Source organism: Scomber scombrus, chromosome 15 (assembly GCF_963691925.1).
Source record: "Scomber scombrus chromosome 15, fScoSco1.1, whole genome shotgun sequence".
Classification (NCBI taxonomy): Eukaryota; Metazoa; Chordata; class Actinopteri; order Scombriformes; family Scombridae; genus Scomber; species Scomber scombrus.
Window position 1 is genome coordinate 27,505,243 of NC_084984.1, and position 27,487 is coordinate 27,532,729.

A 27,487-nucleotide genomic window follows, 5' to 3' on the forward strand; every position below is an offset into this window, starting at 1 on the left:
GATGACCAACTTCACAAATATCTGACACGAGGAAGGAAGTTACTGGCTGTAGTGTTAAACTTTGTGTCTGAATGGGGGGGAAATGGCGAGTTGAAAAAAATCCATTATTCATAGCCTCTTATTGGTCAGTTTAAGGTTATGTAACTTACGTGATGCTTATACTCACGATGCAATCTGCTGAGACTCGGGGGAATTTACGCTATATTCAACTGTCTGACTTATCTATGTGAACATTTTTGGATGTTGCACTACATTTGCACGAGTAACAGTTAAATGCAGGTGGGAGTTTTTTGTGATGTGCGAATCGGTTCACCTGTATAAAAAAAAAAAAAAGAAAAAAAAAGAAAGAAATGTAACTGCCAGGGCTGAGGCAGTTGAGTCTATGTGTCTGTATGTACAGCGTTTTGCCATTTTTGCCCTGTGCGGAGATGTTAGTAGGCTTCCAGTGAATCATCCCAAAATAGACTCTGCACGTCCAGCATGGTGGCCAGCTCCAATATATGCTTCTGTAGAACGCTGCTCTCCACTGTGTCCTGTTTGGGGAGCTCGGGGTACGACTCCGGGAAGCTCTGTGCCTCCTGTGAGCGCGACAAGAAAATATATATATATATAAATATCACAACAAACATGCTTTAAAGAGGCACTGTTAACTATTGGACATGTTTTTCCACCATTACTAGCTTCCATAAACTATTACAGCTGACATACATTTGACATATGGATTTTGATTTAAAATTCTTCATAGTGTTTTTATTCTGTTTTTATTTTATGATATTTGATTATATATTTATTCTCATTTTATCTTCTTATTCGATTTGATATGGTCTGTCTATCGGACAAGGCCCTCCAGCTTTATAACTCCACACTGTAGGACAGGGATGACTGACTTTTCTTCTTTTTTCTTTTTTGGACTGACTGACTGTACGACCTGACTTAATATGGGCTACCGAATGCCTTAATTGCCTTCAGGATTAATAAAGTATTTATCTATCTATGTGTTTTTTTATTAATAGTTAATTATAAATATTAAATTCCCAGTGAAATGTTCTGTTTCAGTGTTTGATAACCACATTTGAGGGATCATTGCAAAAAGTGTGTCTGTTTATGTATATAAACAGACACAAAATCTAATGTCAGTCAGGCCCTAATTTTGCACCCATGTATTAGCAGTAATTACACTCTTCATGAACTGTGGATCAGTAAACCAGCATATAAGCAGTGTCGTGCAGTAGATTGTGATGCATTGTGGGATGCACTTAGCTCTAAATAGATGCTCTGAAGTAGTATGAGGGCAGGTGTGCATCAGTTTAAGTGTACTGTGTGTTGGTATTTTACAGAAGTGGGACACACTTTCCTGTGTACCTCATGGTGCGTGAACATGATTTAAGTGCTTCAGAACCCATAAGACTGGGTACTGGGACAGACCCTGTTCTGACTGTATAGTGTGCAGTTTTTGGCATTCAAATAAACAATGCAGCTTCTTTAGGATAAGACCAGCAGCAGCAGCAGCAGCAGCAGCGACTTACCCGGAAGAGTTTATGCAGTCTGAGTGCAGCTGAGCAGAAAACAAAACGGATCAGCAGCAGCCGAAGGAACTCGTCACCGAAGAATTGCAAAAAGGCTTGATCTGTGGAGACAGTCAAAAACAATGACAGTGTTGAGACGAGTAGATCATTCTGATAATCAATCACTTAGAAAAATATCAAACATTCACTGTTTTCTGCTTCTCAAAATTGAGGATTCACACTGATTTGGACTGTTGCTCTAATAAAACCAGACCAAGACCATAACTTGGGTTCTGTGTGTGATGGTTGTAGACTCATGCCTATAAAAACCATCCAATACCATTTCAAAATGATCAATTCCAGAAAAATAATCAACAGATAAACTGAACTAATCACAATATTAATGTAATCATTAGTTGCAATATTGAACAATAATAATGAAGGCATTACCTTTACAATGATTATCATTGTTTTTTACTTGTAGTCTGAGTGAATATGTACTTGAGCTAAATACTACCATTAACATGCTCACAATGACAATGCTAGCATGGATATCTGTTTACTATTGGTGTTTTATTTGTACTCGGAGGTTGGGATTTGAACTGGAATGACCCCTGAAGTCGGATTTCCGACTCGGAAGGTTGCAAGAACCTCACCAGCTGACGTTGCTATAGCTAGAGCTGTGCTGCTAGCATGGCAAATGACAAACTGTCCACAGTCCAGTATAATGTCATACTCTCTTCACTCAGAGACACTGTATGCTACCTATGGTCCGTGATCGAGTTATCATCTGGCCGATGTCACGGTACACTTTGCGAAGGAATTCTTGAGCTCTCTCCCACAGTCCTCGTCGCACGTTGCTTAAACCGCACACAGAGGAGAACGCTAAGAGTGGACTGTAGAGGAACAGAGTGAAGAGACTCCCACGCTGAGACTGATCTGAACAGGTGACAAAACATCACAAAACACAAAAGAGTGTCATTTTACAACCATCAGTAAAAACTTTTCATTCACTCAAAAGGTAATATTCAAAAAAAATGTCATCATCGACAAATCTCATGAAAGGCCGTCCTGAAGTGTTCAAGAGTGATACACACCTTGTACACTCTTGGGATATACTGTAGGTGATAGTAGGCACACCAGAGGCTGGCCAAACAGATTAGTGAAATTCTATAAAGGATAAACAAAAGATAGAAAAGGTTATATTAACGAGAATATACAATGTTTTTTTTTCAAAAAGATAAAGGTGTATGGTACCTTGTAGGCTGTGCTATTTGATGAATCCACAATGACAAAAAGAGGCTTCCGGGTGAAAGGGAACAAATCTCCTGGATGAAGGCTGCAACATTACACACAAGCATTAGTCAGTGTCAGGAAGCTCCTTTCTACACTGCTCCTAGTTATTCAGTTGTTTCTCAGGTCGTTGGATAGTTACTAAACTTGTTAATCTCAACTTTAGATTTTCCTTATATGACACCGGACAGACGGATGAATCATTTATATTATAGTTCCTCACCAGTGCATTTCTTTCTGGGCCTGGTTCCTCTTCTGCACCGTCTCTCCGTTCACCACGTCTCGATTTGTGTTTGTGAGAACTCCTCCAAAATCATACGGCCCTACCAGAAACATCCACAGATGAAAGCTGACATGGCAGATTGTGACATGTAGATCACAGTGGGCCTGTCATAATAGTTACATTATTGATTTATCATACAATAATGTATTTATCATCCTCATCATGTCTATATATGGACTTATCATATGATACATGGACATTTAACTTCAGTATTGTCACACTTCACATTAGCAGCTAAGAGGCTATTCATGTCACATTAGCTAAACAAGTAGTGTCCTCCATTCCTCACTGTGTACGTCCTGAGTGGAGACTGTAGAAGAATTAAAGGTAAATAACTCTGTCCTCAACCATAATGACAGTCTGTGTTTTTACACAAGTGTAGCACCCACTCTCCAATCCCACCCCCCCACCCCCCTTACATTATTATACTATTATATTATCATTATATCAGTGGTATAAAATGATCTTCAAATGACAATAATATCGTTTATCGTGATTATTTCTGAGACAATATATCGTCCAACACAAGTTGTCATAGTTATCATGACAGATCTAGATCACAGATTTTACTGCAACTCTACATGATGGATGTAAGCTTTTAACAGAAGATGCACCACTACATCTAACTTGATAAAGAACAGATTTTTAGTAAAAACCATAAAATGGTGATCTGATGGAGGTGTCAGTGTAACAGGCAGCATCCAAGAGCCCACATCAAATTACTATGTGATACTGGTTCAATTGTGTTGAGCTTTACAAAAAAAAAACTGACATTATTTTCACATGTAATAGTGTGTATAAGGTCTGTGCTCACATGTAGGCCTTTTCATTTGTAAATGTACAATAATATTAAATAATATCATAATAATATATACACACACACACATTAGATTGGTGACATGTCTGTATGATGTTAGGAACTACAGTAGCAGACTCTGGCCTGATAAACAGCTTTTTACCTTCATAATCTGAATGTCCAGCAGGGAAGACTCCAGTAGCTGACAGGTAGACAAGCAGAACGCTGTTTGCAGGCAATTCCTACAAATCCAAGCAATTAAAAAAAAAAAGATAATGTAACCACATCAGATATATGTGCTACATATACTTGAAAGGAGTTGAAATGACTAAAAATAGCTCATGGCTAGAGGTGCAGAAGATAAAGGCACATATATTCAGATAGGTTAAGACATTTATCTTTATATTAAAACATGTTTGGTCAGCAGAGGAAAGCTGAGAATCCAATCGGTAAGGATGTCACACAGCAGCGCTTATACTGATTGATTATATGATATTGTGGCAACTTTGCATGTCGAACAATAATCCGTTGACTTAAGTGACATTTAACCCAGTGAAGCTATGTTTTAAGTCAGTACTGACCTTAAAAGAGGCTGACAGGAAAGTAAAAAGCTGGCTGAATGTTGGCTTGTACAGCAGATACTTGTGAGGGTTTTCTCTTTTAGCTGGTTTCTCATTGGGCTCCTGTGGACAAACATTTCAATGATTATCATTCACATTTCAGTTCAAGTTTTTTTTATGTGTAACAGGATGATCAGTCCTCTAGGCAGCAGTGGAAAGAAACTAAGTACATTTACTCAAGTCCTGTACTTAGGACAATTTTGAGGTACTTGTACTACTGCTACTTTTTAGTTCTACACTACGATTCAGAAGGACATATTGTTGTACATTTATCTTTACTTTAAGATTAAAATGTGTCATGAAATAAGTTAAGCATCAGAATTTCGCTGCATTATTTAAGATTAAACCAGTGGTTCCCAAACTTCACATAAAATCAGTGTGTAGCTGAGTCTGCTTCTCGTGTTTCAGATGTCTGTGAGTTGTTCGCCTCTTTAAACTTTGTTTCAAATCAATAAAAAAAACCTCAAAGATGTAAAACTAACATTTCACAAAAACGCCAAGATGAGAGAAAAGTTCATCAGTTTTAATGATGAGTCACAGTCAAATTGTCTGCAGAAAAAGAACTGGTAATACTTTAACTTATATTAAATATAACTGGTAATACTTCTGTACTTGTAATGGAGTATTTTTACATTATGATATTTCTACTTTCACTTGAGTAAAAGATCTGAGTTATTCTTCCACCGCTGTCTCTATGAGGGTGTCCATGCAGTTATGTGTTCATTTGTTCATCAGCCAAAATCAGACTCCAGTGGGGAATGATGCAACTCTGGAGGGAAGGATGCACTACAGTGTAATTACAGTCTGCTCTCACAGAGCAAAACAAGGTGACACACAGGTACTTGCTGCTGATTGGTCCTGAGAGAGAGACATAACATGTTTACTGTTGCTGCGGTGGGAATGTTCTGCTGCTGAGTTCTGACATACAGATATAAAAAATAAAAGAGTGATGATGCAGTTTCAACACACTGACACTGACCAGCGTTCCTTGTTTGGAGGTCTGTGTGGCCAGGTTGACGGGTTCCCTCTCCAAAGCTTGAAGCATGCGGAACATGTCGATGGTTAACTCGCTGAACTTCACCTTCAATAAAAGGAAGAAAGCAACTTATTATTGAGAGATTTGTGGAGTTTAAACACTGGTGTGATGTTAAGATCAGCTTTTTTTTTTACAACACAAAAAATACTTTAAAGGTTAACCCTTGTATACTGTTCATATTCTGACCAATAATTAGTCTGTACAGCAATTTTCATTCATAAATTCTCCATCAGTCATTAATCAATGTTTGATTAATCCTTAATGAAGCTGTCAGAGAACAAACAGAGTGTATTTATTTAAGGAAACAAGACATCACAATCACTACTTTATGGTCAAGGAGGACATTTTATAGAATGTGAAAAATACAACATGTTTGAATGTTTTTTGGTTGTTTTTTTTTTTAATTGCATATACAAAAATGTGTATCAGCTGTACACAAAATGTTTCAATTATTTCCATGTTTGTATATTGTGGGTCACATTAGGAAAAGTCCAGCTAAATGAAATGTGTGTAGGGTCAAAATGGGTCAAATTTGACCCTGAACAGTATGCATCGATTCTTTAAAAAACATTTTTTTTATAGCATTCCAAGAGCCACCGTGCTAAGAACTAAAGAAAATGCCACTAAAAATACTTTCTGAATTAGTTAAATAAGGATTTTAGTTTTGCAGCCAGCAGAGGGCGCTACAGTACAGTGCAGGTGCCTCAGATTACACACACAGAGCAGGGAGGGGTAATATAACATCTCCATAACACCTGAATGTGTTTCATGGGAATAAACTACTCGGTGATGATGACTGTTTGAATCACATGTATTCTGTAAACTGCCTATGTTACTGTACAGCCTGAAAACACACACAGATTTGTAAACCCTGACCCCCCCTGAACACTGGATTACATTACACTTTCCCTCCAAAACCTCCCTAAATGACTGGCCAATATTGATACGTTTCTGTTTCATGTGGTGCAGTGCGGGTGTTTCACATTTGCTTCATATCATGTCTGCTCGCTCCTTTCCTGACCTGGAAATCAATCTGGTCCACCATAATTAAGGAAGTCTGAAAATCCCTTATTCCTGCTCAGGGGGGATGAGGAGGGAGGATTGAACCGGGTTGAGTGAGGATACATGAGAAAGTCCTTTGAGGAAGTCTTTTACCAGACTGATCGGGACAACACAGTTTTATACAGAGACAAAACTGTGTGAATGATTACAATTCATATCCTGGATGTATTGTTATGTTTGTTAGAAAGTCAGTAAGGGAAGATATGAATGAAGATTCTGCTCTGATAGAAGTAATAGTGTTGTGTTAGTGTCATGACCAGAGTGGAAATGCAGATCTATGCATCAGACAGAGGAGAGAGAAGCACATGAACAGCTGTTCAATTCAACGACGATCCTGCTGCAAGAACATTGAACATTGTCATCCTAAACCTCTCGTACTTTTCTCTGTGAGGTTTGCTCATATGATTGTTTTTAACTGCACAAATGTGTCATATATTGCTTATTATAAACAAATGAGTGCCACATGTTGATGAGGTGGTGCCGCCATAAAATGCTATATGAAGCTACCTGTTACACTCTGTTTGAAGGCCAGTCACAGTGTCTGATGACAGAATACATTCATAACAGGTGGTCATCCTCTCTCAGCTGTGATGAGGATGTCAACTGTTTAGTAAATCAGCAGCTATCCTACTGATATGGGGACTAGAATATTATTTTATATACATTGCTATTCATATTATTTTTATTTTAGTTGATGTCTTTAAAATATTCAAACTACAAATTCATTAAGTGTCATAATTGTTAAAGGACCAGTAGAAATACAATATAATATTCATATTCATTGTAATTAGTGTATATTCCCATGAAATTAAGAATTGTGTTTTTGTTAGCTTAGAGTGAGCCTGCTCATGTTTCTACAGTAGCCCAAAATGGACCAAACAATCACTGACACTAGAGAGGGTCTTTCATGTTTTACTCAAGTTCAGTGGCCACCGTAGGTTCTCCTACATCAGGGATGTCCACATTATTCCATAAAGGTTCGTATGGCTGTAGGTTTTCATTCCAACCAAGCATGAGCACACCAGACTTGAGCCATTTAATCAGCTGATCTCAGTCTTCAGACAGTTGATTGGTTGAATCATGTGTGTTCTTTGGTTGGAACAAAAACCTGCAGACACATAGCCCTTTATGGAATAGTTTGGATATGCCTGTCCTACATGCTTGGCAGGTTAGAACGGGGATTCAGTTGGTTGCAATCTGCAACCTCACCACTAGATGCCACTAAATCCTACACACTGCTCCTTTAACTCAAACTACTTTGGGTTAAAGGTTTACTCCTGGTTAGAAATGCACACTATATGTAGATGACTTGTGAATTTCAGTCGTACTTAATAAGTCCAATTACTAGAAAACTGGTGTGTGCATCAAGTTCTATTCAATCACTTGTGCTTGTATTTGATCAATGAATCTATTCATGTGAGCGGTTCTTGCATGAGATCCAATGGCTCAGTCCTATATATGAAAACATCAGTAAACTACATGTTATAAAGTCATATACATCCAATCGACTATAGCCACATGGCAATAAAGTATTGAATAATTATTGCTGCTTTTTTGTTCCAGAATGACAGCTGTCACAATACACCTGGCTGTGGTTATAAACAGTGGGTTACACTTTGTGGAGTAGTGACATACAGTACTTCACCCAAGCTGTGGTGCAGCAGTGAAACTACTAATCAAGAGCAGTGTATGCAATGACGGAGCTGCAGGTAAAAATGATACTGTTCTGAAGTGAAAACTGTTTTTTTTTTCTTTTTGTGAGAGCCAACATCACACAGGTTTTTCCTCCAATAAGACAGATCAACAACTGTGCCTATGTGTTTCAGGTATTAGGAACTGTAAATTAGAATTAGTGGGTTAAAACCTGGTTGTTACAGTTGCCGATGATTAGTGCATCTGCAAGGACGAGCTGCCCAACCACCATGCCTTGTTCCAGGGGAGGAACGCTCCCCTCCTGCAGTCGATTGCTGGTGACGACGACAGAGTTGTTGTCATTAAGTACTACCACGGGATCTGCCTGTTATAAAATAGAGAGAAACACCAGTGAGCTAGTCAGCAGAAAACGTATTTATTCACCTGGCTGTCTGTGCAGAAAGGTGAAATGTTGCACTGTTAAGAGTTTCAGTGTCCAACACCTGCCCTCAGTTTGCTGTTGTTTTACTCAGTCACACACTACACAATTATTAGATACACAGGAGGACAATCTAATAAAGCAGTTTTGTAACATGCATGCTGGGTAATAGAACAGTACTGATGTACTGTTAAGGTACTGAGTTCATTTACATTTAGAGAGTTGATTACCTCTACAAAAGCTGCCACTTCCTGTAGAACCAGGTTCCATTCCAATTGGTCCTCTGTGTTGAATCGCTGGGTGTAATCTTCAATTTCCTCAGATAATTCCTGCAAGTAGCAGACAGATGGACATTTATGTATGTACAAACACATTTTTCAGATTACTGTACAACTTGCAAGGCTCGTAGATGTATGAAAACAACTGGATACAGAGTTGGAGGCAGGACTCCATTCATTCCTATGAAAGTTACTCAGTGACTCATGAAACTAAAAAAAGGGGTGGGATTGGAGAGTGGGTGCTACACTTGTGTAAAAACACAGACTGTCATTATGGTTGAGGACAGAGTTATTTACCTTTAATTCTTCTACAGTCTCCACTCAGGACGTACACAGTGAGGAATGGAGGACACTACTTGTTTAGCTAATGTGACATGAATAGCCTCTTAGCTGCTAATGTGAAGTGTGGCAATATTGAGGTCAAAAAATGATCAAGGTCATGTCCATGTATCATATGATAAGTCCATATATAGACATGATGATGTTGATAATTATGTTATTGTACGATAAGTCAATAACATAATTATTGTGACAGGCGTAGTTGGGCACATAGAGCAACGCACTAGTGACTTCAGCTAGCCGAGCTGGCCACGTCTGGTTTAGCCCTCCGGCTAACATGAATGAGGATAAAACAATCTAATTGTACGGCTCTTCTGGACTTTTTAAATATGATCAGACCAAATGGATCAAATTCTGATAGTGAAACGAGTAATTTTATGGGATTTGTGACGCTCAAAAAATGTATCTGCTGATTTACAGACATCTTTTTCACAATGTAAGTCTATTAGAAAAGGTCTTTAGGCCCAGTAGCATCACATGATGTTGTATTCACAGTTTGGCCACTATGTCAAATTGGCTTCAAAGTCCTGTTCCTGGGGGGTCCAGTGGAGCATGATGCCAAAAAAGTAACTTTCTAAGAACATACCGAGTATGCTCTGGGGCCCAATGCACCCATGGAGCATGCTCACTAGAGACTTCCACTGGCTGAGACAGCTAATTGGTTTAGCCCTCAAACCTGGATAACTTGAATGGGGATAAAACAATTGAGATGTGAGGCTTTTCAGGACTTTGGAAACGTGATCAGACGAAATGGATCCAATTCTGAAAGTAAAATGAGTCGCGGGGGTTGTGATTCCCAAAAAAATGTCCCTTTCACAATGTAAATCCATTTAAAAAAGTATTTTTGGGGCCAATAGCATCACCTTATGTTGTAATTACACAGTTTCGCCACTATGTCAAATTGGCTTCAAAGCCCGGCTCTCTTCCTGTATCCAGTTGTCTTCATACATCCATGCTTGTGCTAGATTTATAAAATAAGGTCTCATGCACATTTAAGGGAGGGCCTCTGAACAGCCCACTTCTCAGGCTCCTGTTGTAGCATTCATCAGAGCTATTGACACTGAAGCTATCTGGCCTCAAAGGGCAGGACTGTGGGGGAATTGGAGCACAATATCACTGCTTATGCTATCAGCAGTCTTCTTGATGCTAACATATTTTCTTCCATTTCCTGAGGCCATCATGTACTGTGAGGGAGGACAATATGAACACGGTGGCCTTCATCGTGATCAAGGGCAGCTGTGTTCCCATCAGCTGCACATGCAGGTAGACTAATCAATACTAGAGAACAATGCACATATCCTCCCTCTGAGAAAGACTCCTGGAGTTTAGATTTCAGGTGCAGATTTGCTGTCCAGAGCAATTCCTTGTGCAGGAAATGGAGACCTCATCAAGATCAAGATCAGATTTCAGAAGAATTCATACAGGTTAGGTACATATAATGGTAATGGTACACATATTCTCCCTGAATTAATACACAACAGTTTGTATGTGATTTCCTGGAGTTCAATTCAATTCTAATTTGCCTCACACACTTTAAATAGAGCTCTGTCTGAAATCCCTACCTATTTACTAAAGCCCTCTGTCTGTGAATGTTCTCATTCATCAAGGTCATAGTTATCTCTGGGCATTTGAATCGAAAGCAACTGGACTTGTTATGTCTATGAAGACTTTCGCCTCTTATCCAAGGAGCAGAGACTGCAAGTCAGACTAGCAGACTGGTCAGACACGCAAGAACTGATGAAGCCCCTTGGATAAGAGGCGAAACGTCTTCATATAACAAGTCCAGTTGCTTTCGATTCAAATTGCCCAGACATATATTTATCCTCCAGCGTCTATTTGAGCGTCCAAATTCCACAGTGAGTCAGTTGTTGTTTGTTGTCATGTCATTATGTAACCTAGCCCTCATATAATTCATGCCATCAGTATAGAATACACATACATGTATGAGAAACTAGAGCTGAAAGAGCCTCCTGTGTCATATAGATCTATGCTTTGGGATCGTCATGGTTTCCCATTAAGTTACAGCTTCGCTGGACAATGAACGGTGGATCCCACAAAACCTTCATGCCGGCCATGAAATTGTTTTGTCACAACTTGATCAGACATGCTAAACTATTTTGTTACAGCATCATCCATTTGAGCATGGGCATCAGTCAGTCAGTCCACTGTGCCTATTTTGTATGACAGGGATGCCCAGACTTTTTTGGCTTGTGAGCTACTTTACATTTTGACCAGCTATAAATTATCTACCCACCAAAAAATAAAAGAACAAACAAACAAAAAACAGCTTAGCTACCACAGCAGAATCACAAATTAGCCAATAAGCAGTCTCTCAAAGTTCTTTGGCTGTGAGCTGCCAGCATAGGCTTTGCGATCAACTGGTGGACCGCGATTGGCGTATTGAGCAGCCCTGTATAAGGAGCAGCGGCAGTATTTTAGGATATAGAGGTAGGCGAGAGTCATTTCTATAGTAAGAAGTGAGCCAATAAGTCACTGTGTCACTAGTTTCGTTAGTTTAGTTTAGTTTATCTCACTGAGCTGAGAACTATAGTCTGACCAATACATCGGTCAATCGATATTATCGGCCGACATTGGCCTATCACATATATATCAGCATCAGTGTTTTTACCATCCAGTAGGTGCCGATATTTTAAAAAAAAAGAAAAAAAGAAGATATATAGGCAACATATATAAGCACTGTTTCAGTGCACCGATGTCAGTAAAATATCATGCTTCCATAACATATTTTTCTCACAAGTGTTTGGTAACCAAATTTGGAAAAAATTGTGTTTATGTACATATCTGTATATATAAGATTATCAGCCCATATATCAATATCAGAATTTTTTTATTCCCGAATATCGGTATAGCATCGGCCCCTAAAATCCAGTATCCATCTAAACTAAGACGCATACTAAACCATGACCTCTGTGTAACGTTACATCCCTTCAGAGAAAGGATTTCCTGTATTTGCCTCACAGTTATGGAGGATTGTCTACCTAATCTGAACTGATCCTCACTGGTTCATGCACTGGCTGGCAGGAGCAGCGACTCTGTGTCTCTGTGGTTGTTCATGACCCCTCCCTCTGTGAAGAGACACTTGGCTCATGAGTGGAACTGTTATACAACCAAGACTGAGAGAGCATCCTCCACCCTCCAGCAGGTCTCTTAATGAGTGGAGAGTGTTTGAGAAATGGTGAAAATGTCATCTCTGCATAATCTTCATACAAGAATCTCAGGTGTGAGACACTGTAATGAATGCTATGAATGCTGCATGGGGGTACACAAGAAAGGGGGGGGGGGGGGGGGGGGTTTATCATACAAATTTTAAAAATGTTGCTTCCATACCTTCACCAAAACTTTGACTAGGTCCATCTTGTTGAGCAGTAAACAGACGACTATGTAGCGCGCATAATATCGAAGCTTCTTCACTACTAATTCTGGCCTGATGGAAGATGAGAGAAGATAAGAACTTGTGAGGTCAAACAAACCACAGTAAAGTATACTCACATTTCAAGCTTTGTACTGATAATAGCTTCTGGTTCACTTATCAATTGGTGGATGGATCTGTTTTTAAATATGACTGGTCGTTGTCTGTGCTTGAGAAATTTTAAGTAATAGTCTATTAGAAATTTGCTGAACATTTTTGTAATCTTTACAGCAAGAAAAGTCTTGTTTGCCTCCATTATTAAAACAGCAGAATATACGTATGAAGAGGTCACACATTTTTGTAGACGTATTGAATAAACAGGTGTTCTTAAAAAATGACAGATTAATGATATGCTTACATAATAATAATCATAATAAACTTTATTTATAAAGAACCTTTCATACAAGGGATGTAGCTTTACAAAGACAAAGAAAAATAGAATACAATAAAACAACAGAAAATAAACAAAAAAAATTGACATTTAGTAAAAAATAAGTTGAAATGACACTTATTAAAATCCATATTAAATGCATGCATTTTCAGTTGTTCACAGAGCTCACATCACTTCTAGGTTTAGGTAGAATATTCATTATTTTGGAGCATAATTAAAGAGACTTCCTGTTTTCTTGTGTGTATAATTGTGTGTATTTAAAAACTCAGCAGTAGATGATCTGAGAGCTTGTGAAGGATTATAAAACAACAGGGAGTCTGAGATGAAGGTCTTCAAAAACCATGTAGAGCTTTAAAAACAACTAAAAGAAGCTTAAAATCTATTCTTAAAGATACTGGGATACAGGCAGGGTGCAACTTTGCAGGGGGGGATAGTGGCGATTCCCCCCTTTAGTCTATATATATCCCGGCCTCTGCTGAGGTACCTTTTTTAATCCCCAAAAATGTATCCCTCTCGTAGTAGTCTATAATAGTAATAATATATCTAAAATAAAAATTCTATTTTTTAAAATTCTTAGTAAATCACTGCAACAATAAAATCATTATTAGACTTTGACTGTATAACTTTAGAGATGACACAGTCTAGTCATCGTGAGGATGCAGTAAATGGACCAGAGGTTGCTGACAGATGTGCAGAGTTGTGGGTAAACGTTAAACGATGATGATATTGTGTTTGTACAGCTCAAGTAGTAAATACAAATCTATTAATGCAGCTTTAACAAAACTGATAGTCCATATGACTTATTATAAGTCATGCAAAGGCAGCTACAGTCGTTAGTAGAAGAACATTTTTCACAGAGTATTTCTGGAACGTACCTGTCCTCTTTGTTGACCTGAAAGTAGTAAGACCGCTGACGGATGGCTGAGTAGAATGAAAAGGCCTCATTCAGGTAACTTGTTTCTGAGGTACGAAGGCTTCAATAAAGATTAGAAAATACAAACTGTGTTACCATCTCTGCACTGAAGCATGTTCCATATAAGTGCTGATTCTGTAACACCTGATGTACAAATTACAGCATCAAATTGATTCAATTTAGCTTTAATTAATACAAAACATGTCATTAAATCTATGTTCTAAAAAGTGTGTTATTTTGTCAAGCAGGGATGCAGAGAGAAAAAAGTTAAATTCAAGAAATATGTAGAGTCACCATGCACAGAAATCCATGGATTACAGGTTGCCTTTAACAGGAAGTACATGCCCGACAACTTGCAATCAAAAGGTTTTTCATGTAAACAAACAAAAACAAAGTTATGATTATTCTTCACTGTTTACATCCAAGATTTTCTTCTTCTCTGCAAAGTCAATCCTTGGAATGACACAGAACTCTTGCTAAGGATGTGTGCAGAGACATGGGCACCGCTCATACAAGTACTGCTCCGTAACACAATGTCCTGGTTTAAAATCCGGCCCAGGACATGTGTCCCACATTTCCTGTCTCCCTACACTGAAAACTTTACAACAGAAATGCAAATGTGAATAAATCTAAATCAGACAGTTGTGCAGTTATTCAAATGAACTTGAATTATTTTTGCCATAAGTCTTGTTTTTGAATATTTGTTTGAAATTTGTGAAAGTCAGAGAATTGGTTCAATTAAATTATTAAAGGAGCAGTGAGTATTATATAGTGGCATCTAGTGGTGAGGTTGAAGATTGCAACCAAATAAATACTCCTCCCTCCCCTCCCCTTACCAGTGTGTAGGAGAACCTACGGTGGCCAAAAAACATGAGAAAAACATGTAAGGTCTTCTCTAGTCACTGTTTGGTTTGTCTGTTCTGGGCTACTTTAGAAACATGGCTGTGCAGCTAAATTACAAATACTACTATGACAACGCCAAGACCCGCCCTACTCTGCCTCTGATTGGCTAGCACTCGTTGCCTTTGTCACCTAGGTTTAGGAATGAGGATTCTGATTGGTTAGGGTTAGGAATGAGGACTTCAATTGGTTAGAGTTAAGGCAACAATATCAGGGTAAGCCAATCACAGGCAGAGAAGGGCAGGTCTTGGCATGACCATAGTAGGATTCGTAAATGTGTGGCCGTGCAACTAGGCAAACTTTTTTCCCCGTCCTTCTTTATTGTACAGAGATACATGTACAATAACAACAATAACAAAAATTCCAATTTTAACTGACGGTGTGAGATTATCAGCATCAGAGGGAACACCAAGAAAATCTTAAACAAAAAGGATTTTAAGATAAATCATTCAGTAATAATGCTAAAATATAAATAATTAGCATGAAATAGAATAGATAAAGTAAAATGAATAATATAACATACAAAGTGAATACAGTATTAATTCAGCTTTTCTAAATCATTGGGAAGATTACTCATAATATTGTACAATTTCTGTGCTTTAGATCCTTTGACACGTTTTAAAGATTTTGTGTATAATTTGAATTCAACTAAATTGGGGGGACATTTTTTCATTCTATTTTTGTGTCAATACACAAAAATTGGCCAAACACAAAACAACATTAACACAGAGTTCATCGTTTTGTTTAAAAAAACAAAACAACTTAATGTTATGTCACTAGGCGAACTCATTCTAAGGTAATGAAAACGTGATTCTTTTCATGGGACTAAACACTCATTAAAACATACTCATTAATATTATATTCCATTTATGACCATATTCCAAGTCTGCTCCACCAGATATCACTAAATTCGACGCACTGCACCTTTAAATCAAAGTAATGTATTTTTGTTCATACACCCCTGAGCTGCCCCACTTCCAAGAAAACTCTATTATCACACAAACTATATCATGACCAAAAGTTGTAGTATGATTTATAGTATGGACCTTAACTATATCAAATCTATCTGAAAGCAGACAGACTGTGAAAGCTTGTGGTGATGCATGTGGCTGAGACATAGTGAGACTTACTAGTAGTGGTAGTAAAGCTGTCCAATTTTGGATGCAACTTCCCCGATCTGCCATCTCTTCAAGCCGTATCGACTGTCCAGAACCTGCCTGTCAATAAATGACTAATTATAATACTGAACAGACAATGATATCAATTAACATCTGGGAGAGAGACAGAACATCTGGTCATCAATACATGTGCATCTGTCTTTGGGCAGAATTGTGACAATGTATATGTCTCCAAAACTAAATGATTCAACACAGTATGTTTCCTTGTGGTTGGTACTGAATTCATTTAACTGAAAATGAAATGAATCAACTACATACTTGAAACACTTCACTCTTCATCTATCTATTATGACTCTTCAAACAAAATGAACTAGTACAGTAGTAAGAGATGGAAATAACCTGTGCTGCTGCTGGAATTTCCACAGCTTTGTGTAGACGTCAAACGTCCGTCCAAAGTAGGACTGCCACTGCTTGTGTCCATACTGAGGAAGGTCTCTGCAGGAAAGAGCACGATAGAAAGATAAACATTAAACACACAACATGTTTGAGTGCTTTCAGCCCCACACACAATAAGCCTCAAATTAAAGGGACAGTCAAACATTTCAGGAAATGACATTTCACATATGATCACAGTGAATGACTTTAGAATACTCAAGAGGGAGTCTGACCTTCTGGTTTTGGATTTGATGCCCACTTGTGCTAAACAGCGACTCAATCAACACTTTTTTCAATGATCAGTAGATTACTCTACACAGTAGTGACTAACTATTTAACACTTCTACGCCTCAGTGTCAACTCAAATATTCTAAATCACATGTTCAGAAGTTGAGTCATGGTGCCCACTTTGTTAAATGTTTTTTTTACCATCATACCTCCATGTGAGAATTTAGCAACACTATGATTTTGCTGTACAAAGACACAAAAATCTCTAATGAGCAAATCGTGAAAAGAAAAAGAAAATACAACAATAGATAATTACTGCCTGAATCCCTGTCCTCCCTATCATTTCATTTAACTTCCATGTCATCTTTAAAAAGCACTAATTTTCCTGACAGGTTCACAATATTTCCATTCCATTTAAACAGTGAGGAGCCCAAATGAACATTGAAACCAGTTTTTCTAGTTGTAATCATTCCTCCTGTTCATATCGACCATTAGAAGATTCCTTCATAATGCACTTACAATAAGGCACTGACCGATATTTGATTTTTGGGGTTGATACCGATATTGGTGAGTAAAAAAAATTCCAATATTGATATACTGGCTGATATTATTATATGTACAGAATATATAGTCAAACCAGGCGGGGAGTTCGGGTCCTCTGAAATGATGCCAACGCAGAAGTAACTTAAAACTGCAATCTATCAAAAGGCCACCAGGGGGCGACCGTTTTGGTGTCAAAAGGACTTCCGTCTCTATACAAGTCAATGGAGAATTCACCAACTTCTCACTTGATTTTTTTAACCTCAGTAAACGTTTTCAAAATGTGTTTATGGTCTCAATCGCTAGTTTAAAGCCTTCTTCAATGCAGTATGATGTTCATTTGTGAAATGTTGGCCTCCCTGATTTTATATTTGACGATAAAGCAGGGTATGAATTAGGGCGTGGCTACGTTATGATTGACAGGTTGATTGGTTCACAGGTTCAGGAGGGCGCCTCATGCTCCTCCTGATGCCAATATAAATAGAATCCGTTTTTTTTTTTACCCAGCATGCACCTGAAATTTTCAAGATGGCGCTGCTCAGATCCGATACTATTCGCTTCCAAGCAGCAGTCCACAAACCAATGGGTGGCGTCACGGATGTTACGTCCATTTTATATACAGTCTATGAGTCAAACAAACATATTTGTGTAATGATTCCTAAAATGTAATGCAGGTATGATATTTTACGGTTTAATAATAAACTTGCGCTAAAACAGTAAACTTCATTGGGAATTTAGTATATAGAATTAGCTATGAACAAAAAAACAACATAATCATATATTAAACTTGAATTAAGAAAATGGGTCAAATATACATAAAATGTTGTCTATAAAATAAAAACAATATATCGGCACATATCAGACAACATATTCAACGATATCGATATATCTGTGATAGGTCAATATCGGCTGATAAATATATTGGTCGGGTTCTACTTACAATGGAAGTGATGGACGACTAAATCCACAGTCCTCCTTCTGTGTAAACATGTATTTAAAAGTTGATGTGAAGCTAATATGAAGCTTCAGTCGTCCAAATGAGTCAAATCTTCATCTTCTATGTTTCAACGTTACAGTGTTTTTAGTACCAAAGTTCCTCTTCTTGTTACTATACTTCCACCACAGCTCAACAGGGAAACACTAAGAGGGAATTTGATGCTAAAAAGACTGTAAATGTGTCAGATATCACTTGATATGACTAACTCACACTGATCTACTTTTAAATGACTGTGTGGACACACTGTGGATTTAGTCCTCCATCACTTCCATTGGAAGCACAATCGAAGGAGATCTGTTAATAGTCAGTATGAACAGGAGGAATACTTCTTTAATGTTCATATGGACACCTAACTGCTGGTTTAAGATACACTTGAAAAAAATGTCACTTCAAAAAGATCACAGCATTTGGCCAGATCTGTCACATTTATGATCATAACAGCAGAAGGAAAGGAGAAGATGCAACAGCCAGCTAGATTTTTTCATCTTTGTAACACTTGGATGCAAATGTAAGTCCTACAGTATGACTGTTTAATCATTTCACATGGGTCTGAATGTGTGAGAGAAGACAGCTGCTTTGAGCTGACGATCGCACCATTCTGTTGGTGATACAAACATGACTAGAACGCAGCATCAGTTCTGACTAATTCACAACAAACTCAATGTGTCACTCAGCTCAGATCTTAACAAGAACAACGGACAAAAAAATCAAGGTGAGAGGGCAGAAGCAGGGAGCGGTGGGTGTTTATCTGTCCATCTGATCAATTCATCATTTCCCGCATCCATCTATCAGTCTATCTGTGGCCTGGTCCTTTTCTATTTCTCTGTCAGTGTTGTTGGTGTTGTCCTGTTGGCTCACCAGATGACAGGTTCAACAGCTCAGCAGGAAAACTCCTGCTCCTCCAGATGGCCCGTCTGTCTGTTTGCACTCTACAGTGTTTCAGAGCGTATTGTGATATTCACTGGAACAATATCACAACAAACACATTCAGGACCATTTAAAAGTACCTGTGTCAGTTATTGAAGAGTCAACCTAAGGATCTGATCATGGATTGAGTTCAAACAGAAAAAACATCCTGCTAGATTCTGATTGGAGCGCCCGATGCAGTTTTGAGGCAAACCTGTTATTTATTTGTTTTCAGTGTTTGAATCAGTGCCAGCAGAAAAACTGTGACCATTTCCAGAAATCTTACCTGAAGAATAACTATGATATTGAGCTTTTTAGGTTTGCTAAAGTCAGTGATTTAACAAGTGAAGGTGTCTCCTGGTCTCTGTGATCACACCTTCACTACCTGCTGCTCTCTCAGCAGGTGAGGCAGCTCACATCAATGATAAACTGAAATTCTGAGAGGTCGCAATCATGTGCACATGATAAATGGACTGTACTAACATAGTGCTTTCCTAGTCTTACAACCACTCACAGCGCTTCACTGGTGGATAGACTGGAATTGTAATAGTTGTAGTACATGATATATTTAACCCTTACATACTGTTTCATATTCTACACACTCACAGTATATTCCGGGTCAGTTTTGACCCCTCATAAAAAGGGTCTATACCAAATTTTGAACCATATATCTGTTTAGAAAGCATCAACAGTCAATCTGACTGATCAATAAATGTGATTAAACCTTCAGAGAGCAGAGAGAGTGTATTTTTTAGGTTTTACACCAAAAACATTTACTATCACACAATATCATGTCCTATTTGACCTAAGACATGAAAATATAACATAGCAATAATGATGTAAATGTATTTTATAACTTTATGGAAGTGTGGGGTTTATTGTATAACCATTAGAGCCATCAGTCTTCACTGCTACATCATAAAAAGAAATCCTCATAACTACTATCTTATTAAAACTATGAACTATTCATTTCACTAAAACATATGTCAATAGATACGGCTCAAATCTGACCCGAAACAGCCAAATTTGTAGCACCTATTTAAAAGTATAACATTTTTAAATATTTTCATTTTTGTGCATTTTGGGCCACTTTAGGAAAAGTCATCAAATTTCAGATTAAAATACGTTTGGGATATTTTTACAGCTGTCGAATGTCAAAATGGGTCAAAGTTGACCTGAACAGTATCTAAGGGTTAAAATATGCCTGACAAATGAAAGTAATAGACGCAAACTATGTATAAAGAAATGGAGTTGGTTGGAGTTGGAGGGAAGATAAGACTTATGAGTATTTTCTGTTATTTCATTTTGGACTCAAATCAAGTCTCAGTTCTGCAATAATAAAAAAACAATGCTGGTGAGGTTATATGTTAAAGTTGATTCAGTATCACACATGTGAAACGTGGGACTGCCAAGAGACAAAAAGAGGGAAAAATTGGAGCGTTAGATGCTGAGATGTCTTGATTGAAGCTGCAACGATTAGTTGATTAATCAATAAGTTGATCAACAGAAATTTCTACTCTTTTCTATTTTGATAATAGAATAATCGCTTAGGTCAATTTTCAAGCAAAAATGCCAAACATTTGATGGTTCCAGGTTCTTAAATGTAAAAATGTGCTCCTTTATTGTTATTATATGTTATTATAATAAAGGAATTCTCTTTGGACTATGGAACAAACAAGACATCTGATTGGCTGGGTGTTTTCACTGTTTTCTGATGTTTTATAGACCAAACAATTCATTGAGTAAATAATCAGTAGATGAATCAATGATGAAAGCGATTATTGGTTGCAGACTTAATCCTAACTTCACACAATGCTGTAAACTCCTCCAGAAGACATTAATCACAGCAGTACTCATCATAATGAGTAAAGTGATGTGTATCAGTGAAATAACTCACTGAAATGAAAAGCTAAACACTGAAAAGTGAGCATCTCAGTGAGTGTGTTACTGCTTGCAGCACTCGAGCATTTACTTTAACAGTGACTAGGATACAGAAAGTTAAAGTGTATTACAATTCAAATAACTTAAGCTCAATGGGAAGAAAAGGAATCACTGCTTGGAATTTCTTAAGAAAAAAACAGCGCTCCTGTTTTGGATACCTGCAAGTTCAACAGATCTCTCTCTGGAAGTGACTGCTGTTCTGATGGTAATACAAGGATTCTTTTATATAGATCACTAGAGGTGAAACAATCAGCTATATTATGGATTCCTCGATAATCACAAAACAAATTAACAACTATTTTAATAATTGAATTATCATTGAAGTCATTTGTTGGTTCAAGCTTTTTAAATGGGAGAATTTTCTGCTTTTATTTGTCTTTTATCATGGTAAACTCAATTATTTGGGGTTTTGAACTGTTGGTCAGTTATCGTTGGTTTAAAAAAATGTTTGTAAAAAATAATCAGAATATGAATATGATAATAATTGCAGCTCTAGATATTTCAGTGTGAAGAACTGTATTAAGAAGCCATAGATTTTTAGTTATAATACCATTAATAGCAGGTATTACAGGGGGAAAGTAGCTTCTTTGACTCAGGACCAACAACTTGAAGAATGACAGAAATATTATAACTAATATACATGAGAGTAGATAACTGTGATAGTGGAGCATCAATTCATCTACAACCAATCACAATTAGCCTATTAATATAAATAGGTCAGTGATACTCAGCGGGTAATTGCTTCAATTACATAATCAGAAGGAGGGGGAAAAAAAAGTTTCAATTTCCAGATCAGGAAAGTAGTCAAATATGTGCCATAAATAGCAGCTGGCAGAGTGTGAGTGAGGCAGGCGGGCATGCTGGTATGTTTATTAACAGCTTTGCCTGAGGAGGAAAAAGTGCCACTAAAGCCAATAAAGAAGAGAGATTAAATCCCATTGTGTGGATATTTAATATCTCACTACAAAATGTCATGAGTAGGTGAGGCTTCCCAGGCCTAGGTGGGTGTTTTAACACATATAATAACTGTTTCCTGCTCCTCATAAAGACAGAGGTGCTACAAACATGATGAGGACAGTTTGATTATACATGTAAAGATTCTTTTACAACCCCGTCACTGGAAATATCTTCAGGAACAAGTGTGCTGAACCCTGCATTACGTTTAGTGACAACATACGTACTACTCTATATTTATATTCTGGAGCTCTACTGGAATATCTTTGCATGATTTCCACTTAAAAACTCCTTGTTTAGCTAATACTGGCTCTTTATGCAGCAACTCAGTTCAGCCTCTTTGTCTTAACAGGCCGTTTTAGATCCTCTCTTTAAGCCCCCCCCGCCCCTCTGATGATGAGCCCACCCTGTTCTGATTGGCCAGCTCTTTAGAAGCATCTACTGGCTCAAAAAGGCCACATTAACAAACTATGACACTAACTACAGTAATAGCATTTCACTACTTTATCTTGTCCTTAACTCGAATACCAACTTCTCAATTTCTCAGTACATGTTTGAGCTGAAATCCGATCTGAAACATGAGAGTGGACAACGCAAACATTATCCATGGAAAAACCATAGCAACAACCTTAGAAACCAAGACTATGGAACGGACAGCAGTTTATGGTCATGTGCGATAAGCTGATGTCAGCTTATCAGCAAGGTAGAAAAATATGGTAACGGTAAATGGACTGTACTTATGTAGCTCTTTTCTAGTCTTTTTGACCACTCAAAGCACTCAAAGCACTTTTACACTACATGTCACATTCACCCATTCACACACATATTCATACACTGATGACAGGAGCTACCACACAGGGTAAAAACCTGCTCATCAGGAGGGAAACTAACCATTCATACACATTTATACACAGTTGGTGCAGCCATCAGGAGCAATTAGGGGTTAAGTAAGTATCCTCCAGTCCACATCGACATGTGGACTGGAGGAGCCGGGAATCGAACTGCCGATCTTCCAATTGGTGGACGACTACTCTACCTCCTGAGAAACAGCCACCCCTCATATATACTGTATATATATCTAATATATTGCTAATGAACTGATCATTGCAGGTTGGAGCCCTTGATTTTGACTTGCAGGCAGCATTTCTACATATTTAACATCAAGTTTTTGGAGCTTTGATCATGTTTAACACCAAACATCACAGTATATAAATGACAGAAAGTTACAAAAAGCATATGACCCCTTTAGGAGGATGCTAGGGCCGGGCAATTCATTTTGAAATAATGGAAACCGACATTTAGAAACTCCTGTTCACTGTTGCCATGACAGCAAAGGTTGCATATCTTTAAGGAATTTGAAAACTTCAGTGATCATTTGAACCCAAACCATGATCTTTACATAGTTCTAATCAAGTAAACTAGACATTAACCACAGCGTCACACCTTAAAACAAAAGATCCTCATGTGTAAAATACAAAACAAACTGAAAATACATAATTGTTCATCAATAGATGAGATAATCCTTCATTAATCGTAATCAAGGTTAAAAGTTCAATTAATCGTGATTTTGATTTTTGCCATTATCGCCCAGCCCTAGAGGATGCCCAAATTCTTTTCTCCTGATGTTAGTTAAAATACTTAAACTTGGGCAGTATCAGCAGATACTGAGAAACTCTCTAATATCAGATCCCTAAATTAAAATCTGTACAGCTCACTGCAGAGGAATGACATATGTTCTTATCAAAGTGAGTGAGTGAATGAATGTACATGAATTTTCTCTGAGCTCACATTAAATCCTAGTTTATTATTTCATCATATTGATGGATTCTGGGTTTTTCAATGAAGGAGAAGAAATTTTCTTTTAAAAATTTCAAATAATGTAATTTCACTCATTTGTGAAAAAAAACTAACAGACACAATTATTATTAAAGGAACCAAACGAAATCTGGATGCTCTACACACCCATCCACCACCCCAACCTCTACACCTTTACATACACTACACATACTTCCTACATGGCACTAGTCATAAGATGTTTGCTGCAGAGTTGTCGTATATATGAATGTACTCCCTCAGAGTACAAGGCTGGATTTTTAGACACAGTATAACCTTACATTACTGTGCACTGTATGCATTTCCCACCACTATCCACTGAAAGTGAGTGCGACATAACCAAAAGCTCATATCTTAATATAGCTGAATTAATATTCTGATACCAAAGCCAATCGTGATATAGCACATTTTCTGCAAATTCAATGAACAAATAGTTTCTGGTCCACAGCAGAGCAGAGACAGTGAACCAGGTGTAGCGTTCGAGATGACAACAACTACACTCATTATGTCATTTTAAGTACAATAAAAACTTCTGGAACAAAAAGCCATAAAATACATTTTCTTATTAATGTTCATTCATTCATTCATTTTCCATACCGCTTATCCCACAGAGGGTCGCAGGGGGCTGTAGCCAATCCCAGCTGACATTGGGCGAGAGGCGGGGTACACCCAGGACAGGTCGCTGGTCCATCACAGGGCTCACATAGAGTAGGCAGACAACCATTCATACTCACATTCACAAATACAGGCAATTTAGATTGATCAATTAACCTAAGCTGCATGTTTTTGGGAGGAAGTTGGAGTACCCAGAGAGAATCCCATAAGGACAGGGAGAACATGCTGGGTTCAAACCCAGAACCCTGTTGCTATGAGGTGACAGTGCTAACCACTGCACTTCCATACTGCCCTTTTTTTTTTTTTTTTTAAAATGACTGTAATCCGTGCAAAAGATGGACGGACTCCATATATGACCAACATTATTGCAAACGAGCAAAATATGAAACCATAGATGTCTTTCTATCATCACATAATATATATCCTCATATCACATATTTGGCATATTTAACAGAAGAGAACAGATCAAACAGAGTAAAAGCTGACCTCAGCCCATTGAAGAGTTGTTTAGACTTGTCCAGGAGATAGCAGAAATCTGTGACCGTCTTCCTTTCGCCTAACGGAATATCATCCTCATTCTCAGCTCCAGTCATGACAGTGACTTTTCACACCTGATTACAAAGAAAAACAGACAGAGTGTATATAGACTGCATTCAAATCAAGTTACAAATGGTTAAAAATAGTGCACAACATGCAACAAACACAGCAAAGTACAATTTGTACTAATGTGTTGCATGCATTTCAAATCAGTGACAAGGAACTAGTGATGTGTCAGTAGTCGCTGCTGGTTGCAGAGTGTCTTACAGGTGCCCTACTTACATATGAATAGAAATAAGGAACTATGGAGGAAATGCGTCACATGGTCACCTTTTTTAGTTTGACCTGGGCTGTCCCAGATTTCACTTTCACAGTGGCTGCAACTTCCAGTACGCTAAGATGGTGCAATCAGGTCAAGGCAGCAACACAGTCAGGTCACATTATCCACACGTAGAAATACTGACTTTATTCAAAGACAGCCAATAAGATGTTTATTCTGACTGTATCGTGGTTAACATGAGGAGATGTGGTGTATGTGTGTGTGCCTGTGGATGTATGATGGTGGGTGGATGGATGTCAGTGTCGCCAGAAAAAGCCTGCAGGATCACATCAGCTGCTGTAGCATCTCCAACCACAGCACTACTCTACAACCTCCAGCTCAAGTACATCCTGGTATTGTTAATTAGGCTCTTACACACCTGGCTATTGCACATAATACTCTAAGATTATATATATATATATATATATGTTTGTGCTGGTATCTTCCGTGCAGGCATGAACACATCACATCCCACAGCTCTCATTCATTTTATTCGCCGCGGTGTTTGACGTGAACATGACGGGACGTCTGCGGACGCAATGATTGGAGAGAGACACTACAATGAGCCGTGCACGACAAGACTGAGCACATATATGAAAGACTTGTTAATGAAGAAAATAATGTCTCAAAAAATATATACATGTATATAAAAAATGCTCAATGGCTCGGTGAACGGTTGCTGGCTATGTATTGTTTTATAGTGAATATTCGTGCCTAGCGGAGTCGTGTGTAATGTAAAGTAGTGTGACAGTGACGCCCTCCAGTTAACATTCATCTACCAAACTAGCTACTAATGGGACCAAGCTTCATTTAGCCGTAAGCTATGACATGGCTACTGCTCTGTATGTAACGTTATATTAGCCTTCTATCATCCCCAACGCCGTCCAATTAAAGTCAAGACACGACTCCATTAACGTCACAACTAAATAAACACCTGCAAAACAGATGTTCACGACGTAAAGCGGTAATATGAGCCAGGCTAACTTCTATCAGTTTGAATCTTCCCCTGCTTGTGTAGTTGATATTATTTCCTACCTCGACAGTCGGGTAACGTTGATGGTGAGCAGGACGGAGAACCACAGAGATGCTTCTCGGAAAAAATCAGTGCAAAAGCCGCGACGAGCCGTGTCGGTGAAGCGGAGCCTTTCTTGGCATCTCACTGCGTGGCTGACACCGGACCGTGTGTCCGCTGAGCCCGTCCTACAGCAGCCCGCTGAAGTCTAACGGTACTCCGTATGAAAGGCTGTTGTCCTGCAGCAGGCACGGAGGCAGTGGGAGGCAGTAGGGGAGGCAGGGTGAGAGGAGGTGAGGAGGTGAGGACAGCTGCTGGCTCCGCTCCACGACAACTGGCTAGCTACTTCTGGGTCAACATTTTCAAAATAAAAGCGTCTGCTGCTTCTTTTTCTTCTCTTGTTGTTTAATGGCGGGAAACAGCTGTACGCTACAACGACGCCACCGTCTGGTTGGAGTGGGGATCACAACATTACTATTAACAACATTCAATTGATTAACATGACTATTCTGTGACTTTGCTTACTTTCGTGACGCCTGAAATAGTTTAATTTATCCACGATTTTGCTGCTTCAGTTTATACTAGGGATGTCAAACGTATGGCTCGTGGGCCAGAACCGGCCGCCAAGGGGTCCAGTCTGGCACTGCGGTAATCTGGCCCAAGAGAAAAAAAAATTGCAGAGAAGTAATTCCAATTTTCTGCTGCTTCAGAGGTTTTTCCTTCCTGACAAGAATACATAATATTAAAAGATATACAAGAATACAATACATACATATTGTGGTCATATTTAAACCATTCCTATTTTAAACATTCATTGTACAAAATGTTGTCAATCAGCAGCTTCTGTGCAATATAATCTGACCTATCATTGTTGAAATTGCACTCATTTTTCACAGTAAAGAGATGGTTTATTATAGTAAAGCTATAATATGTATATTATATATTATTTATAGGTTATTATGCAATGGTTTTACTTTTCCGGCACACTTGAGATCAAATTGGGCTGTATGTGACCCTTGAAATAAAATGAGTGTGACACCCCTGCTCTATATTATAATTATTGTTTTGTTTTTTAAGTAACAAAATAGTCTCATACCGAAGTAAAACATTCTATAAACTAAATTAGTCTATACGT

At 38.2% G+C, this 27,487-nt stretch overlaps 1 protein-coding gene across 1 annotated transcript; it reads right to left on the reverse strand.

Annotated features, from left to right (window-relative positions):
• scai (suppressor of cancer cell invasion) lies at window positions 1–26,658 on the reverse strand. Its single transcript, XM_062434266.1, has 17 exons — window positions 26,376–26,658; window positions 24,971–25,095; window positions 16,435–16,530; window positions 16,048–16,134; window positions 13,980–14,078; window positions 12,632–12,728; window positions 8,897–8,995; window positions 8,460–8,612; window positions 5,477–5,578; window positions 4,459–4,560; window positions 4,041–4,119; window positions 3,022–3,121; window positions 2,763–2,844; window positions 2,603–2,675; window positions 2,271–2,444; window positions 1,527–1,627; window positions 1–578 (listed from the first exon to the last, which is right to left on the reverse strand). Exons 2-17 carry the CDS (start codon window positions 25,075–25,077, stop codon window positions 432–434), a joined length of 1,698 nt encoding a protein of 565 aa, XP_062290250.1. The 5' UTR covers window positions 25,078–25,095; window positions 26,376–26,658; the 3' UTR covers window positions 1–431.
• Window positions 26,659–27,487: the final 829 nt, after the last annotated feature.

Coding starts and splice junctions, on each gene's coding strand:
- scai (XM_062434266.1), bottom strand. CDS start 25,077: ATGACTGGAGCTGAGAATGAGGATGATATTCCGTTAGGCGAAAGGAAG. Junction 14,079..16,047: donor CAGCTTTACTACCACTACTA/GTAAGTCTCACT, acceptor TCTTTATTGAAG/CCTTCGTACCTCAGAAACAA. Junction 2,676..2,762: donor CAAATAGCACAGCCTACAAG/GTACCATACACC, acceptor TATCCTTTATAG/AATTTCACTAATCTGTTTGG.